The sequence below is a fragment of the Lipophrys pholis genome, assembly GCF_963383615.2.
Source record: "Lipophrys pholis genome assembly, chromosome: 11".
In the NCBI taxonomy this organism is placed as follows: Eukaryota; Metazoa; Chordata; class Actinopteri; order Blenniiformes; family Blenniidae; genus Lipophrys; species Lipophrys pholis.
The window spans coordinates 22,043,855-22,062,269 of NC_137631.1; the positions used below are offsets into that span (position 1 = coordinate 22,043,855).

At 40.3% G+C, this 18,415-nt stretch overlaps 1 protein-coding gene across 4 annotated transcripts; it reads left to right on the plus strand.

Moving 5' to 3' along the window:
• Positions 1–5,568: 5,568 nt before the first annotated feature.
• uba2 (ubiquitin-like modifier activating enzyme 2) lies at positions 5,569–16,685 on the plus strand. 4 transcript variants are annotated; one of them, XM_080475516.1, is made up of 18 exons: positions 5,569–5,796; positions 7,326–7,409; positions 7,722–7,792; positions 7,880–7,944; positions 8,023–8,123; positions 8,219–8,340; positions 8,736–8,803; positions 8,969–9,090; positions 9,422–9,521; positions 10,375–10,526; positions 11,483–11,576; positions 11,706–11,818; positions 12,367–12,522; positions 13,402–13,498; positions 14,423–14,528; positions 14,623–14,765; positions 15,569–15,796; positions 16,197–16,685. In XM_080475516.1, exons 1-17 carry the CDS (start codon positions 5,656–5,658, stop codon positions 15,778–15,780), a joined length of 1,947 nt encoding a protein of 648 aa, XP_080331642.1. In that variant the 5' UTR covers positions 5,569–5,655; the 3' UTR covers positions 15,781–15,796; positions 16,197–16,685. The 4 variants fall into 4 exon arrangements, with proteins under 4 accessions (XP_080331642.1, XP_080331641.1, XP_080331643.1 ...); XM_080475515.1 differs by having other exon boundaries at positions 16,209–16,685; XM_080475517.1 differs by having other exon boundaries at positions 16,489–16,683.
• The last annotated feature ends 1,730 nt before the right edge of the window (positions 16,686–18,415 follow it).

Genomic DNA, 18,415 nt, shown 5'->3' on the forward strand with positions numbered 1-18,415 from the left:
GAGTCAAACTGTCAGGCAGGAGCAAATAAAAGCTGGAGCTCCCGGATTACCCGTTGCACTATTGATCCTCCCCAATCGCGTGTTTATTTACGAGCAGGATTTTCAATGATTGACCAAAAAGCGCAACAGAAAAAAAAAAAAAGTCATATCCCACGTTAAAAAAAAATGTTAGAAGAAGATCCTACAGCCTTTATAGTTAAAATGCGTTGCAATGTAATAAATTAATAAATACGAGCAATGCACGAGATGACTGCTGCTGCCTTCACTGCCCGGCAAAAAAACAGGAAAATTCTACTTTGTCAACTTTAAATTGACAATAGAATAGGATAGAGAGAGATGGGGGGGGGGGGGGGGGACAGAGAGAGAGAGATGGGGGAGAGAGAGAGAGAGAGAGAGAGAGAGAAATGGGGGGGGGGGGGGAGAGAGAGAGAGAGAGAGAGAGAGAGAGAGAGAGAGCGCCAACACAAAGGTATTTCTGTGTTTTAAATCTGTATTTTAACGGGAACTGTGCATTGTCCTTTCATCACGTTTGTGATGAGGTGGTTTATAAAAATGTTTGTTCCTTCATAAAGACACCAAACATGAAGCTGCATCATGTCAAGTGTAAATAAAGTTAACTACATACAAATATCAGTCATGCTTAATCAAATATACCTAGAATAGACAGACAGATAGATAGATAGATAGATAGATAGATAGATAGATAGATAGATAGATAGATAGATAGATAGATAGATAGATAGATAGATAGATAGATAGATAGATAGATAGATAGATAAGAGATACAGTTTTAAATTAGAGACATGTCTTATATCGAGTCAATAACAGGCTGATGTGGAATTTGATATGTTTTCCAAAGTCGTTTCAGATATGTGACTGTGTTCAACTCAACAACTGTGTAAGACGTCACTTCACATTTTGACTCAACAACAGCATGTCCAATGTTAAGCTTGGACTGTTTGTTACCATTTAATATCAATTCAATGCCAAAGTAGAAAATAATGAATGTGCTCATTTTCAATAAAAAAAAGGAAAAAAGGACATGCTGCATTTACTGTGTACATTTATATTTTGATTCAGAAGTGTTATCCCACAAATAAGAATTAGCATGATGATACAGTGTACTAAAGAAGAGGCTAAGATTGTGTGTTTTTGTTTTGTTTTTTTGTTTTTCACAGAGTACATAGCAGGGCTGTGAAGGAAGCTAAGCATCTGTACGCTGAGAAGCTCAAATACCTTTTCTCAGGAAATCACTCTCACTCTGGAAAGGTCGGAGGAAAATCATTGACTACACACAAAGACCCCCCTCCTCAGACAAGTGGCAAACCACCAGAACCAGTTCTACAAGGTTACAGCAAAACAACAGCCCTGACACCCATAGACATATACACATGTCTATGCTGACACCAACCCACATAACAGCCCTCATTGGCTCCAGATCACCTGATCCCAGCCGACCACTGTCACACCTTCACACTTCCAGACACTGCAGACAGATGCAAATGAGATCTGCAAGAAGCAGAAGATGTTTAGAGATAAAGCTGAACTTCTCTGTAATAGTCAATGAGCTGAAGATGTTCTAAACTAAATCATGGCAGTTTTAGCAAAAGTAAATCACTTTATAAAATGTAATTTAACATTTGATATCAGACTAAGAACAATACCCAATCCTTCACAAGTGATATAAGTCGACATTAACTAGTTGTAGACCTCTGCCTAAGTCATAAACTCTTGTATTATACCATATAATATACCACTGAAACATGTGATGCAACGTAACTGCTAGACAACTCTTTTAAGCCATGAAATAATCGCTTCTGTCCCAGTTATAGTTTTTGCCCGGTCCAATATGGCGGACCGTTGACGAAGTTTTCCACAGTGCAAAGCGCGAATTAGTCCGCGCATGCGCAACCAGCCAGCGGCCTCTTGTCGTCCAGTACTTTAGTTTTCTCATGGCCCATAAAAGCACGGATAAAAAGCCTTTCGGTGAGTTTATATATATTCACCAACTTCAGTTTTCCTCCAACTCCCTACGACTGAATATCTAAAATTAACTCAACTAGTTGTTGTATTTCACTGTTAATTATTCCCGTTAAGTAAAATCTCGCATCGTGGGTGTACTCAGTTTCATGCGCTTTTCAACGTGTTTTTTTGTCAAAGGTTTTCGCACGCCTCTGAAAAGTTTTCCATATTTGTCTTATTTGCGTCGACCTGGTTGGTTTTACAGTGTTAATTAAAAGCTTGTTGGTGAGGTTTGTAGTGTTTAAGACAATTAACGTTATCTCGACTATTAATATGGGACTCTGTCGATGCGCATGTTCAGATTCCTTCATGTTAAGTTTTGTTCAAATTTGTGGTAGTATACTTGAATTTGGAGCTTAATCTTTGCTTTGTAACGTTATAAAGTGAAAGTCCGTGATTGTGTGCAAGAGGTGCGTGTAGTGTCGCTCCTGTCCACTAGAGGCACTGCAAGCTTCCGTCTGTAGTGTAAGGAACTATTGTTTGTTCCATGTTGCCACACGGACATATTATTGTGTGAGTTATCGCTCGGACCGAGTTCAAACATATGCTTGCGATATTTAAACTTTATTATTATTACTATTATTTACAAGTTTTCAATCCGGTTGAGTAGAAACAAGCGTGTCCTCTTCGCGAGAGTGAGGATCGAACTGTGTTAATTTGTTTTCATGTCTCTGGTTTTGATTGGATCAGAATGAACCACGTGACTCTAGAGGCACACTTTAGTGCGAAAGAAACCCTCTGTAATGTCGTTAAACACATCGGATCAACAGCAGCGACGCTCGGACTTTGTTGTTTGTGATTTGTGCTTTTTGTCTGAGTTGTTAAATAAAGCGCGTTAGTGTCACACCGGTACTTATAGTTACATCACGGAGGATGACTCCCTCCCCGCAAACCCATTGTCGGTATCGCTTCTCGGCCTTTTGGCTAAGATCAAGTGTAGTATCTGTTCTTATCAGTTTAATATCTGATACGTCCCCTACCCGGGGACCATATATTAAATTGATTTTTGGAACAGGGAGATGGAATAGGGGCTTGCTCCGTCCACTCCACGCATCGACCTGGTATTGCAGTACCTCCAGGAACGGTGCACCCCCCTCTGCTGTTGAAGTAAAATTATGTTGGTAGATATTACGACATGTGTAATATCTGGGACCTTGACAGCCCAGCATCTGTTCTGTCTGAATTGAACACTTTAGTCTTATTTTAAAGCGATGATTTTTTAAAGCCATAGATAAATAATTGTTAAAGCGAGTGGCCAGATTGATGGATCCAACTTGTTCTCTGGTGTTTGAAGTCAGATGTCTCGAGGACAAATATAAATAGCGGACCGTGTTTCACTGTCGGAACTTTGCTTCGTTTTCTTTATTAAAGAAATAAAGAAGGGAAACATTAAAACTGGAAAACAGACTCGCAAGGGAAATTAATAATGTAACAAAATGCAGAATCATCATCAGATTGGATGTGCTGTAACTAAATGACCTTGCTGGATATATGTACTTGAAGTTACTTTTTTCTTTGTTTTGTAGGGCAGATTAGATTAAATCAGACTTTATTATTCCCACATGAAGTTTGAATCCTTCTGGTCCAGTCTTTACTATGGCTACAGGATTCACAGTCAGTCTTCTCATGACTGATGTTTAATAACAATGTTTTTACAGTTTAACCTTTCCTTAGTTATTTCAAAATATGTGTTGTTAGTGTATTTGTACATAGACACTTGTTTTACAGTGAGACACATTTTTGTGTTCCTAAAATAGAGAGTTCTGGCCACCACAGTGAAAACCTACCAAGCTTAAAATGAGAACTGTAAGTAGCACAAGAAGAGTTATGGCACTGAAGAATGATGGACCTGGGTAATGTTGTTCATCCTCCAACACTTTGAGGACCCCATACACTCTCCTACACTTTCCCCCACAAGATTATAGTGGAGTATTTATGTGTGGCAGCTTTAAGTAGGGCACAGGGTCAATGACTCATTTACCTCTCTACCTGGAATTTGCCTCCTCCACCACAGTAAACATGACAACTGCGAGAAAACACTGTCTAATGGACAACATCGGCTTTACCTAAAGACACAGTGGCCCCCGGAGCACAGATATCAAAGCTGGTTTCACTTAACTTTGACCTTATTTTGTCTGAATTGAATCCACAAATTTAGATACAAATATAATCAAAGGGTTTCAAAACAATAGTTCAATTAGGTTCATTATGCATTTAGTTTGTTTTTAAGTATATTTTTTCTATTCTTTAAGCAAGTTGGCTTATTTCATCATACCTTTTTGACATGTTTCTACTGGATTCTTGTTTTTGTAATAAATGTCACCCAGTGGATGAGGTGTCTTATCACCTGTGGTTTCAAAACAATATTCTATCTGCAATACACTTTCATCAATGTTCCTCTGGCCTCAGCTATAGTCAAAATACAAACACAGTCAATCTAAAGTGAAGTGTTGCAGTGTGAACAGCATCATTTCTCTCATTTGGCTGGTGCTTTTTTTATGGTGCCCATTATCGCTGAGGCTTACATTTTTGGCTCTGCTAATTTGTCCCACAAACCCAACCATGTTCGTCCTCTTTGTCTTTCCTGACTTTAAGCTGCACACAACTGAAGCTCACTCGTTCAGACTGAGACTTGATCCTCTTTTTCTTTTCTAAAGGAGCTGACTGCTGTAAAACTGACTCTGGTGAGGTGACGAGAGGAGAAAGCTTGACGTCCTCCAGATCAGCAGCAGAACCTTCACACGTGTTCAGGCTGAATGTTCTCCATCTTTGGATGACTGGAGGTCACACTTTCACTGTCAGATCCACGACTGTTGAAGAGCCTCTGACAAGGTCAGCCCCACAGTAGACAAGAACTTCTGTATGAAGTAATGCCTGAAAATGCAGGAGTTGAAAGAAGAGGGATATAAATTGTATTTTTGTAAGTTCCTGCACGTGTGGGTGTCCTCTGAAATGAGAGGGCTGACGAGTTGGCCAAGAAAGCTACAGCCAAAGCAAATTATGATACCGCCATCAGGTTGGCAAGAACAGAGGGGGAATCAGTGGTGTGAAGGAAAATAAATTAAAAGTGGCAGCGGCAATGGGGCTACAAGACAAAAGGAAGATATCTTCACAATATTCAAAGTGTAGAGGGAAATAGGAGGATCAGAACACATAATGGCGAAACATCCAACATGCCTTTGTCATCTGTGTCAAGAATCAGAGACAGTATAACATGTAATGGTTGATTGCAGGAAATAGATGAGTGAAACAAGGGATTTGACGGAGGGATTGATGAGACAAGGAATGTTGGAAGTACGAGTTAAGGAGTTACTGGAGTGGGGAGGAAGCCAAAGAGGCAGATGATTGAATAGTTTTGTAAAAGCAGAACGTCTGATGGGGAAAATATATACTGATGGAAAACATGTAGTTAGGTAGAGCCAGCAGATGGCGGTACTGGAACTACATGGATGCAAACTGCCGCTAAACGTCAGAGAAGAACACGAAGATATGATTTTTGACCAGTAGGGCGCGCTATATAGATAGTAGTATCGTCACGCCGTAGTGGGCTGGACTTCGACGCTGTAGAAGAAGAAGCTAGCCGCTAGCCTCCCGGTGCTGCAGCGTTGCTTCAGTTTTCTGTAGCCGGTAAACATGGTCCAACTGGTGGGTTCCCTCCGTAAAGAGCTGGCCGACTCCCTCTCCAGCAGCACAGTGCTGGTGGTTGGAGCGGGAGGGATTGGCTGCGAGCTGCTGAAGAACCTGGTGCTCACTGGCTTCAAGAACATCGAAGTGGTGAGTGTTAGCATGCTGCTAACACGCTAACTCGCTCTTTGTGTGTGCGGGCTGCAGCTAAATGCTCATTTATACATTAGAACTCCCGATAGTGTTTGCATGCCACCACGTTAATGCTGTTAAATAGACTCAGAGACGGGTAAATATAGCGGAGGCCCGCAGCAGTTTAGCAGCAACACTTGGCGCCATTGGCAGTGCTAAGTTAGCAGGACTAGTCGGTGTTAAGAAGAACTGCCTTCAGACCCACGCTCCTGTACGAGCAGCTGTTTTCAACTCTGGGATTTGATAGAACCGCAGCCGCCTCACATCGTTATTAGTTATGTGTGTGTGTCTGCAAGGCTCTGTTAATGCATCCAAGCTGCTAAGACATGGATGGTCAGTACAAATCACAGGTAACTGGCAAACCCCCCTCCTGACTTGGTGCCTGGATATTTAAAGAAATACAGTCAGCAATGATCGGGTTTGTATTTAAGAGCCAGAGCCAAGTTGTAATTAAATATTCACCCCTGATCTTGTATTCAAATTCCTCATGTGGTCTTGAAGGCAGTATGTCCCAAAAATTAAATATTTGAACTTTGGGATTGTTAAGTTTTAGTGCAGGGGTTTCAAACTCATTTTAGCTCGGGGTAAAATAGTGGCTTAACAACCTTTGAATCTAAGCTTTAAAGATTTTCTGTGTTGTGGCGCAGAATGTACGTGAGGAAAATGTCTATATTTTCGCCAATCCAAACAATTACTAAAAAAAACGACTACAATTTCACCGTAAAGCCAACTATAACAAAATCTTCTGGTGCAAAATACAGTGAAATGTCAATAGAAATAACGAAACCTGTAACTGTTGAATTCTGCATGTTTTTACAAACTGACAGCTATCGTTTATGGCTTCCACTGATATCTCAGCCCTCGTCTCAGTGTTGCATTGTGTCTGCTACTATTAATAAATCTGTTTAAAAATCAGTGTTTACAATGAGCTTGGTGGTTTGGTGGGCCAATTTGGAGCTTCTTGACACAAATGACAGTTTTTCAGTTACATTACAATAACTGATCCATAGTTTGATCTAGAAATCAAGAATTTGTTTTTGTGATATCAACATGCACAAAATACATGTTGCAAATAATGTGAATGAACTCCGACAAATTATTTTCCATGGTGTAAAAATAATAAAGTAATTTGTGATTAATAAAGATTAATTTGCAAGTTCTGCTATTAATCTACTCAACTGACAAGAGATTATTTATATAAACAAATCTCAAGATGCAGATAATAACATAAGCTATTTAGTGTTTATTCCAATCACATTGTTATTGTATTTATAAACGTTATTGCCCACATCTGCACTAAATACGTAGTAATTGGTGTGAAAGCACCTTTCAAAGGACGTAAAGAAAAACAATTTGAAGGAGCAAACACAAATGATCCAATGGCAATGTGGTTAGTTTCTGCTGCACTCACCTCCACCGTGACTTTGAATTCATATGCATGTGAAAAGGGCTTTATCAAGCATAATAATGTAATTTCTCTTTGGCAGATTGACTTGGACACGATTGACGTGAGCAACCTGAACCGTCAGTTCCTCTTTCAGAAGAAGCATGTCGGCAAGTCTAAAGCACAGGTATGTGACTTGTCACTGGGAGCTGGAGAGTTGTAGAGACTAGAATTAACCCTTGTATTACCATCATATTGCTGCTGATGGGATTTACCAACTGTGCTAAAGCATAACTCGGAGACTATTTATGAGATCTAGGATTTGAAAAATTCAGCTTTTTATATAGATTCTCTTAATAATTTGGGATAAAGAGACAGATGCTGTCACTCACTGTCCATTTTTGACAAATATACAGACATAGTCAAATGAAATACAGCTGTCAGTTAAAGTGTGAAATCAAGATGCTTTGTACAGTTTTCTGTGTTGTTTTCCAAACAGGTGGCTAAAGAGAGCGCCTTGCAGTTCTGTCCCAGTGCCAACATCACTGCATACCATGACAGCATCATGAAGTGAGTGTTTTTATCAGACTACACCACTAAATCTTCTTGAAACAAAAGAGGAAATTAAATTCTTGTTGTTGTTTTTTCCCTCCACAGCCCCGATTACAACGTTGAGTTCTTCAGAAAGTTTGTGCTGGTGATGAATGCTCTGGATAACAGAGGTATCCACATCGAGACAGTTTCTCAGGCTTTGGTAGGGTGGAAATGAATTGGATTGACAGTGTTTATGGTCTCCCCAGCTGCCAGAAATCATGTGAACAGGATGTGTTTGGCAGCGGATATTCCTCTGATCGAGAGCGGCACTGCAGGGTACCTGGGCCAAGTCTCCGTCATCAAGAAGGTGTCCGCTCGTCATTTTTCTTTAATGCCAAAATCAAAAGAAGTAATTTGACATGGTGATTATTCATCTCGTTGCTTTTTCTCCTTTAATTCCAGGGAATGACGGAGTGCTACGAGTGCCAACCAAAGCCCACCCAGAAGACCTTTCCAGGCTGCACCATCAGAAACACACCGTCGGAGCCCATTCACTGCATCGTCTGGGCCAAGTATCTCTTCAAGTAAGGCTCATACCGCATCACTGCTGTAATCAGGTGTTGTAGACACAATGTTTTAATTAGAAGCCGTACTCTTGTTGCAGCTGTTTCAGACCGTGACAGTGGCACATTTTGACAGGTGGTTTCCACAGTGTAACATTTTTTAACGTGTCGTACTGTACATACACACCACAGTTTGGATCAACAGGTTTTGATGCATGTGAGAAAAATTGGACAACAACAATGGTTGATTTAACAGTATTTCTTCAACAATGCCTAATAAATCCAGTTAATTTTCATTAAGACAATCTGAAAATGGATCGTATAGCTGCGCTTTGCTTCTGAATCATTGCAAATGTTGTTGAGTAGTTTGTTTTTTTTTGTTTTAGAAGTAATGACTTGATTCTGAACTTTTGTAGTCAGCTGTTTGGAGAGGAAGACGCTGATCAGGAAGTGTCACCCGACACCGCAGACCCCGAGGCTTCTTGTGAGTGAGAACATCAGCTTTGTCTCCCACAATGCATTGCTGTTCATGTTCGAAGCTGCTTATTTACTCCATGCGAAGCAGCATCTGACTTGTTGCCTCATAACCAAAAGGAGTCCAAATAACACAACCTCCTTGCGCTGTGTGGAATCTGTCGTCTGTGAACAGGGAATCCTGAAGACACGGCAGCTCGTGCAATGGCGTCAGAAAAAGACGGGGACGTAAAGCGAGTCTCCACCAAGGACTGGGCCCGCTCCAAGGAATACGACCCCGTCAAGCTTTTCAACAAGGTACCAGGCCGACAAATCCGTTTGCACAGACTTTGTTGGGTTTTTTAAATTACAAATCAGCATCACATCTGTTTTATTTGCTGTCAGTACAAGCAGAGGGAGTGACACTGAAAATGTTAACGTTCCTGGAGCTTTTCTCGCTACATTTCAAACTACTTCTTCTACTTTATTCCTTACAAATTGATTATAAGAGCACTTAAGGAACACGAGAGCTGAGTGTTTGATATTGCTGTCAAAGTCTCTTAACGTGAGTTATTACATAATTATAATTGTTTTGGCACTATAAACTGTCCCCTAACAGGTTTGGTTGTGACTTGCTGTGCTCCCTTAGCTTTTCAAAGATGATATCATGTACCTGCTGACTATGGACAAGTTATGGAAGAAGAGGAAAGCTCCTGCACCTCTTGACTGGCAGCAGCTGAAGAATGGAGGTATGTCTTTAATCGCTATGCGAGCAATGTTTAGAGAGCTTTATAGCAAAAAAAAAACAGGGATGAACCAGAAGGATGCATGGTATAAAGATGATTGTATTTATCGTATAAGAATACTCCAGTGTTGGATGTTTGTCTGATATTGTGCAGCTAGTGCAGATAGATTGAAAGTAGTTTGTTTTACAGTAGGATTTTAAACAAATCTGTTTTTATAAGAGATTTGAAAGGTGAATTATGTTCGTAAAATCAAAAGACTCTGGTTAAATATATTGAAGTGACAATTATTTTGACATTATCCTGCAGAGATATTTACTAAAGCTATAAAATGACTCAAGCAGCTTCGCCACCGAACTTGTAGTTCCACTTCACCTCGTGGTGATTCGAGAGAAGGAGCAGCATGTTTGATACAGTATATGAAGGCATTGGCATCAACTGAGTAACTGCAGAAAATTAGAGTGCTATAAGTTATTTTTGTTTTAGAGCTGTACTATATGTGATGCTTTTAAGTTTTATGATGGTGGGGCCATTTCAGATTAATAAACTCATTGTGCTTTGAGATTCGATTGTTCTCTCTTTTCATGGACTTTATTTTAACCAGACGGCAGTGAGCTGTTTTATTTATTTACTTAAATTGCATGTGTATCTGCAATTTACACCAAAAGCATTTAAAGAAGGAAGCACCTGTGTTTATCGACCCCCATCCATAACTTTGACATTTACAGCATTTACCCTGTAGCAGAGAACGGTTGCGTGTCAGAGGCAGATTCCTTGCCAGGTGTGTTGTGACTTTGCAGGGTTTGTTTGCCCCTCTGGGCCGTGTTTGTGTTCATCCCTGTCTGTTGGCGTGTTGCAGCCCGTCCTCAGGAGGAGACTCCGGCCACAGGTTTGAAGGACCAGCAGGTTCTGGGTATTTGGGGTTACTGCCAGCTGTTCCAGCACAGTGTGGAGACTCTCCGCACACAGCTAAAGGACAAAGGAGACAATGCAGAGCTGGTCTGGGACAAGGTGAGCTGATTCCTGGTCTGGGAAATGAGTGAAGTCATGCATCCAAGCCATAAAAGTAATGGAAAGGTCGCCATCTTGGTCCTCCAATTGATCAAAGCTAAATGTTGAAAAATGAAGGGAAATGATCGACACACAACTGCACAGTTTTAAGTACTGAATGTAAGGCGGGAAACTGCAACACAGCGAATAGTTCAGCACTGCAGACCACACCACACCACTCCACCAAAGTTTGTGAAGGTTTTAAAAGTACCACCTGCAAACAGTTGCATTTTGAGGGGCAATAACTGCTGAACAAAATTTAGACTCTGATTTCCTCATTCACAAAGAGCTATGTTTCTGTGGTGGTTTCTGCTACTTTGAGAAGGTTCCAGTGGCTGAAACCTGTGAATCTGAGCCACATGTGGCTCTGTAGCCCCGCTGTAATGGCTCCCTGAAATGGAAAAGGAGAGCATGAAAACACATTTTCAGAGTTAGATTACTTTGTCATTCTGGAGATTCACATTAAAAATGCACTGCAGAATGAAACTACGATGCACGGTCAACGATAAAAACACAGACGCAATTAAAAGTACCTGAGTAAAGTTTATTAAGTTCTAAAACATGTAAAAACAGAATAAATATTTTTTTTGCACAGCATGCAATTTTTTAAAAGAACTCCCTTCTTGTTAAAGTTGACTTAAAAAGGGTTGGATAACTACAAAAATGGCTGAAATGCATTAATACTGCACTTGTAAAGTCAAATTGGCTAAATGGCGGCAAAAGTTAAAACATCTTTCATTGCTAGAATAGATGAAACAACTAGAAAAAGTAGCCTGAAATGCAAGTATAAACAAAATCACTTAAAAGACTCAAAACGGTTAAAATGACTAATGCAAGTAGGAGAACTAAAAATGGCTTTGAAAAAATCAAATGGCAATAAATGGTGAATGTCCATCTCATCTCCCTCCTGATGTCAGGATGACCCTCCAGCCATGGACTTTGTCACGGCTGCAGCCAACCTACGAATGCACATCTTCAGCATGAACATGAAGAGTCGCTTCGATGTGAAGTGTGAGTTTTATAGACATTATTTGTTCAAAAGAATATTTAACCCCAAAAAACCAACCCTGAGCACATCCATGGTTGGTTGATTGTCTCAAGGTGATAGTAATGGCTCATTTATATAAATCTTTGTTTCAGCGATGGCAGGAAACATCATTCCAGCTATTGCCACAACCAACGCCGTCATCGCTGGACTCATCGTGCTGGAGGGGCTGAAGATCCTCTCCGGGGAAATCGAGTCCTGTCGCTCGGTGAGTTCACTCTGACAAGTATTGTCACTTATGAGGGACACACATGTTCGGATAAATTTCTTAATGAAAACCACGAATTGTATGAAAATTAAAGTGTCAAACACTGACACTATGCATGACACTATGACCGCTCAACATTTTCCAAAATTGTTAAAGCAACATCAACATGCTCAATATCCAAACTGCAGAAGACTGAACACTGTTCATTCTTGCTCTGCAAACCTTAAAAAAAGGTGCAATTAATTGAGGTGAATTCACAGAAGTTTTGTGATTTATTAGGCGATTTGTAAGAAAGAAATAAGCATACTTCATTGATCTCCTGAAGTGTCAAGTGTTCCCAGTCTGCAGTGGTCAGAATCTATCAAAAGTGGGCTGAATAAGGGAAACGGGTGGTTCAACGAAGAGATTATTGATGCAGGTGGGGAACTTAAAACCGACTCCGTCCCCGACTGACATGAAGAGAATAGTTTATTTCAGAACTGAAACAATCCTGCAGCAGGCTTTGTTACCATCGGCGTACATGAGCTGAACCCGTCGCTGTTCTTCAGATCTTCCTGAACAAGTGTCCCAACCTGCGGAAGAAGCTGCTGGTGCCGTGCATCCTGGACCCGCCCAGCGCGAACTGCTACGTCTGCGCCAGCCGGCCCGAAGTCACCGTCAAACTCAACGTCAACAAGACCGTGGTGCTGGCTCTGCAGGACCGGGTAACGTAGCTCAGCATGCACAAACGCAATATCGAAACTTCATAGTACTAACATTGGATCGTCAGCACAAAAACCAGGCATCTTAAAATCAATCAAACCTGCAGTTAATAGATATAATGTGAGTTTGAAATAGAAAGACAATTTATCTGGAAGAACACAACTCCATAGTTAATTTTCTGGGCCTGGTCATATATTTCCAGCTTTCAGACTTTAAAATGCAACACAAAGTGCTTCACAAATGATTGTCTGCAAACATTTGTCCTTTTATTGTTTTATTGTTTCACGCTTGTACTAAACATGCATATTTGGAAAAATTGATTTAAATGGGTAGACCAGCGGTCTCCAAACTACAAATTAGAATTCATTTTTTTGTAGTTTTTTTTTTTTGTCAACTTATTTATTTATCTATTTTAGCCACTTTAAGTAGTTTTGGCTGTGTTAGCCATTTCTGTCTCTTTTTTCATATTTATTAGTTTGTTTTTACATTTTCTGTTGGTTTATCCACATAACTATTTTAGCAATTTCTTCCATTTTAGCTTTTACTCATTTTTTTTTTATTATTATTATTCCAGTCAACTTTAAAAGAAACGAGTAAATCAGCTGTTATGGCAATTTCTTTAATCAATTTTAGCTGTTTTAGTTGCTTGAGCCTCGCCTATACTTGCAGAGTTTTGTTTTCTATTTTCACTTTTTAAATTTCTTTTACTAATTTGGAGGTTGTTTTTTTTTTTTTTACTTTTGTCTTTCAATTTTAGCTGTTATGAGCTGTTCAACACAAGCTATAGCAAAGGTTTGTGAAGTGATGCAACTGAGAAAAAAAAAAACGTGTTTCATTGGATTATTATTTCCATGTTTAACTGTTTTGGTCTTTCTGTCCAGATCCTGAAGGAGAGGTTCGGCATGGTGGCTCCAGACGTTCAGATAGAAGATGGAAAAGGAACCATCCTCATCTCCTCAGAGGAAGGAGAGACGGAGGGTGAGTAGAAGAGAGGGAGAGAAACATGCAATCAGCTTGTTTTATCTCTCCACTACGATTAATGCTGCATTTCTAACAACGTGTCTGAGCCTCTGAGGAAAGTAGAAACTGGATGGGAAGCTGAAACAGAGACTGGAGGACAAAACCAGAGACGTCAAATAAAAACAAGACAATATGGGACTAGATTAAACCTTTATCAATCTTTATGAATCAAATCTTTATAAATCTCTTTCACACAAAATTCTCAAATTGCATTAGCGCAACATCAAAGTTGTAGTGATATTTATTTTATTGAAAAAAAGTTTTTAGCAGAAAATATATCAACGTTTGCCAGCTGTTATTTTTATTTTGAAGTTTTAATAGGTTCTACAGCCCTATGTCGATTCAATTTGGTAAAAAGTCCTGCAACCTTTCAGAGTAAGAGCCTGCACTATTTACTGCCGAAACACTTTCCTCTGAGCTGCAGAGGAAAGTAGGTGAAAAATCCTCATATTCTGCACATTATATTAATTTATTATATTTCCCCATTGTCAAAAATCTTCACATAGAGCTGACTGATGGAAGACTTCATTGCATGTGATTTTGTTAAACGCCTCTGCTGAGGGGCTGCTTGCTCCAAAGCTCAAGAAAGAGTGAAAAGTGAAATGTCTCCTTATGGACAGAAGAGGGCACCATAACCGCTTTCATCAAACAGTCATCCAGGAATGAGGGCTTTTGATCAAGTGTGAGAGCCAAAGAAGTTTTCTCATCACCACCAGAGGGCCAAATTGTGACCCAGCACATCCACCATGAGTGTTTCTGGGAAATATAGAAAATGATAAAAATAAAAGTCCAACATTTAGTTTTGACAACTCCTGGCCAAGAAGTGTTTCTAGTTTCATAGTTTCTGTATGTATAATGCAGTGTACTCATTTCACTTCACAGCCAACAACGAAAAGTTTCTCTCCGACTTCGGGATCCGCAATGGCAGCCGCCTCCAAGCAGATGACTTCCTCCAAGACTACACGCTGCTCGTTAACGTCCTGCACACGTACAAACCTCCTTCATATGACTTTGTGAAATGAGGAGCATGAGAGAGAGAGTCTGTATTGAACAGGGTTTTTTTTTGTTTTTTTAACCCTCAGCGAGGAGCTGGAGCGGGATGTGGAGTTCGAGGTGGTGGGAGAGGCTCCGGACAAAGCTCCGCCCCCTCAGACCAACCAGGAAGAGGTTAACAGCATCACGAATGGCAACAAAGACTCGGCCCAGCCGTCCACGTCCTCCAAAGGTCAGGAGTTCAGATTGTCTCGTCTTATTTCTTGGATTATTACACATTTAGTTTAATGAATGTTGAGAAAAATATTACAATGTCTCCATGCACAATTAAACATGCCGTGATAAATTGCACTACACATTAAAATTACAGAAATCGGGCGATATTTGATTCAAGATGTTGATTAATTGATACCTGGTGGCCACAGAAGTTAGAAGAAATCCACGGAGAATGACCACAATAACTTGTGAAACGCTGTTTTTTGTGATTTAGGAACAAGAGAAAAGGCTTTTGGGTTATTTAGAAGTAATCTCAAAACACAAAATCATCTACTTGTGTGTTTGTTTTTCAAAGAAATTTAAAACTCACACTATTTTCCTCTGGTCTTGTGGCATTAATAAAGAAGTGATTTAGTTTTTCCAGTACTTACCATCTCTACCCCCTCGATGTCAGTGTATGACCACAGAAAGCTGCTCAGTACCAATTATACTGTTTTGACTGACAAGCAAGAAAAATATCTCCACTTAAAAATTATTTGAATTGTGATTTTTCTTTTATGTGTGTTGTGATGTAAGAGTAGAAATTTCACTGGTGTTTAGGCTGTTGTGTCGTCTTTCTAGATTACAGGAAGTGTAAAAAGTCAGTGGACGTGTTTCATCATGAATGTCTTATGTGACTAAATGTGTACATTTCTTTCATGGGGTTATTTAACAGGCAAATGTATTCTTTTTTTAATATTCATGAGTGATTATAATCCAGTATTCATCATTCAGTCATGGTAACCAGTTAATTATCATTTAAAAAAAATTTTAATTCAGCTCCGTCCGATGACGACGACGTCATGATAGTGGACTCTGACGAAGAGGAGGGGGCGTCGTCCAGCTCGGCAGCGCCAGCGACCACCGGCACCAAGAGGAAGCACCCAGACGCAGAAACCGGAGAAACGTCCACCAAGCGTCTGCGGACAGATCACTCGAGCACCGCCGCCGCTGATGACGACGACGACGATGATATAATCGCTCTGGACTAACACTCGGCTCCTCACGGTGAACTCTCTGACGGACTCTCAAATAAAACTCCTCTTTTATGAAGAACGCTTTCCTGCCCGTGTTCGTCTTTGGTCACTTCCTCTTCTCTTCCCTCCCTACACTGTATCCGTGCTTTCATTCTCCCTCTACTCTTTCTGCTGTACATAGATTCTACATTTTAAAAAGTTTTGGACAACATGCAAAGCTTCTCCTGTTGTTTTTTGTTTCTGGTCCTTATGAGACGGTTCTCTTTCTCTTGATGGTTAAAAAAAAAAAAAAAGTGCTTTTTTTTTTTTTGTATTTTTTATAAGCGTACTGTATTTCTCATGCTACACAAGTCAGGGTGATTTTGTGCTTTGTTGTCGTCAATTTTCAAAAGATTTCTAAACCAAAATTTGGATTGTGATTTTGATCTCAGTTGTTTTCAAAGGCCAGGCTGGGCAGACTGGAGTCGGGGGTCCCTCCAGCATGTGGACCCTAAGCACAGAAGCACTGATGGAGCGTTTGTGGCCAGTTTGTGCCAAGAGGCACTGGTTTGCTACCTCTTTTCTAGAACTAATATGGTTTGAGCTGCCAATACGTCACCACGCCCTCCGTGTCGTCGCCGGGAGGAGGAGCCCAACACAGGGCTCCCTGTGAAACGAGCTCAAGAAGCTATATTAGTGGTAGTTCCATGTCAACGCATTTATATTGCTTTACATTGGTTTAAGGTGGATCTTTGCAGGCGGGGTGAGAGGCGGGGCTGCGGTTGGACCAGCTGTGGAGTCTCCTGCACTTCAAACAGCCGAGCTCCTGCTTGCGTCTCTGTTCACGTCCATGATTTCATTCTACATTGTGATCTGATTTGTTGTTGAGTGGCCTTCAGAGCCCTTTGGACCAATTGGATGAAGACAATAAACAGTTACAGAAAATTCTTTGTTCCGTGTGGTTTTGTGTTGATGATTTACACATGGCGATTGTGAGAATCTTACTTATATTTGGAAGAATACAGCACTGAGACATTAAGATTATGAACTTAAGTGCTTGCGTTCATTGCAAATCCTGTAATTATTTTACATCTCTGCTACCTTATTGTATGTTTACCTAATGTCATGCAGCCCTAGAATGTAGACATACATTGAATGCAGGCCTACATACATAAATGCCTCTTCCTCCAAAGAAAACGGGTGGACATTTGATATTCCTGAGTGGGGAATTAAGCTATGACTATCCTAGAAGTACTGTCCCATAATGATGAGCTGCTGTGCAGAATTATGGTACACCCAGCTAAGCGATGCGTCAACGGTCAAATTTAAATCAGCATTTAACCTCAAATGTTTTACAAACCTTTACCTTGCATAACAAACAAGCAAAGGGCCACATAAAGACTTTACAGATGAAATGACCCTGATTTGTCTCTTAAACAGACTGAAGTGTTTTCTGTTCACAGCTGCCAGGTTACACAGTTTGAACTGATTTAGTTTGCATATTGTATTGCTGGGGGGTGTTGCAACATGTATGTTGAGCAAGATAAGAGACTTTGACATACATTTGTGTACAAAGTGTCTGAAACTTGAGGCCACAATGTACTGAAAAGGTTACTTCATGTACTGATTGTAGGAAGTAATCAGCAGCACATAAACACACACTGATCTTTAACCTTCACATATACTATGTCACAGTTTTCACTGTGGTACAAGAATTCGTAACAGTCCTATTCAAAGTCTGATTTGGCAATTCCTAATACATGTTTTGGAAAACTTCTACATTGTGTGTTAAAGGTTTTACATCCAAGTGTGTTTTACATAAGACACGAAAACACAACCCATGGACTTCTGGTTCCGCCATGTTGGAATCAACTGTGACGCACCAGAGATCCCGACAGTCAATCGACAAAACTCCCCGAAAACTTGGAAAAGAAATACAAACACTGCAGTACCAATTATACTGTTTTGTGGGATAAGAGAGTGTAAAGGTAGGGGATACAAAGCCTTCTGTTGAAAGTTGCGGAGAAAGGCCAAATAGAGGGTTACACCTGCTCATCGGAAGTCTGGAAAAGATGGTAGTCAACAAATTGCAGTCCCACATGACCGTGTCGCTGACGCAATGAAAGTAGAATTTTGCAGGAATTGCTACAGTGTGACCAAACCGAAACTAAAAGTAATTTTAAGTTAATAAAAATTACTCATGGCAAACGTAAAGGCTTGAATTATAAGAAGCCACATCTCTGACATCTTGCATAAACTTTTCATGAAGAATGTGTGTAATTCTGTGTGCTGACAGCATTGTTGTCCTCCAGCAGGCAATAGTTGAGCTTCCACAGACGTCTTCCTACAGTCACACAAGAAGACAGTCAAAGGGTGCAAGACAGCATTGGTCAATGTAGCACCGGTTGGTGTGTAGTCTCATGTAAAAAAGTTGTCTATGCGAGAGGCTCTGGTGCTGTCACTATGGAACCAAGTGAATATGTTTAAAACCATAAATATTTAAGAGCTCAAAGTCTTCGCCCATATAAGTCAAATGTACTAAAATTGTCTTAACGTCTCTCACCACAGTGCTGCCCTTCATCTGGCTCAGGATTTGTGATTAAGATCGCCACTTCAGAAAATACTTCCAAGTACAAACAAGTTGCAAAGGAAAACCTTACCTCCTCCCAAA

Bases quoted from the DNA above. Each gene is read 5' to 3' on its own strand.
- uba2 (XM_080475516.1), top strand. From the start codon at position 5,656: ATGGTCCAACTGGTGGGTTCCCTCCGTAAAGAGCTGGCCGACTCCCTC. The intron at 7,793-7,879 runs GTGAGTGTTTTT...TTCCCTCCACAG, and splicing joins TACCATGACAGCATCATGAA to CCCCGATTACAACGTTGAGT. The intron at 8,341-8,735 runs GTAAGGCTCATA...GAACTTTTGTAG, and splicing joins TGGGCCAAGTATCTCTTCAA to TCAGCTGTTTGGAGAGGAAG.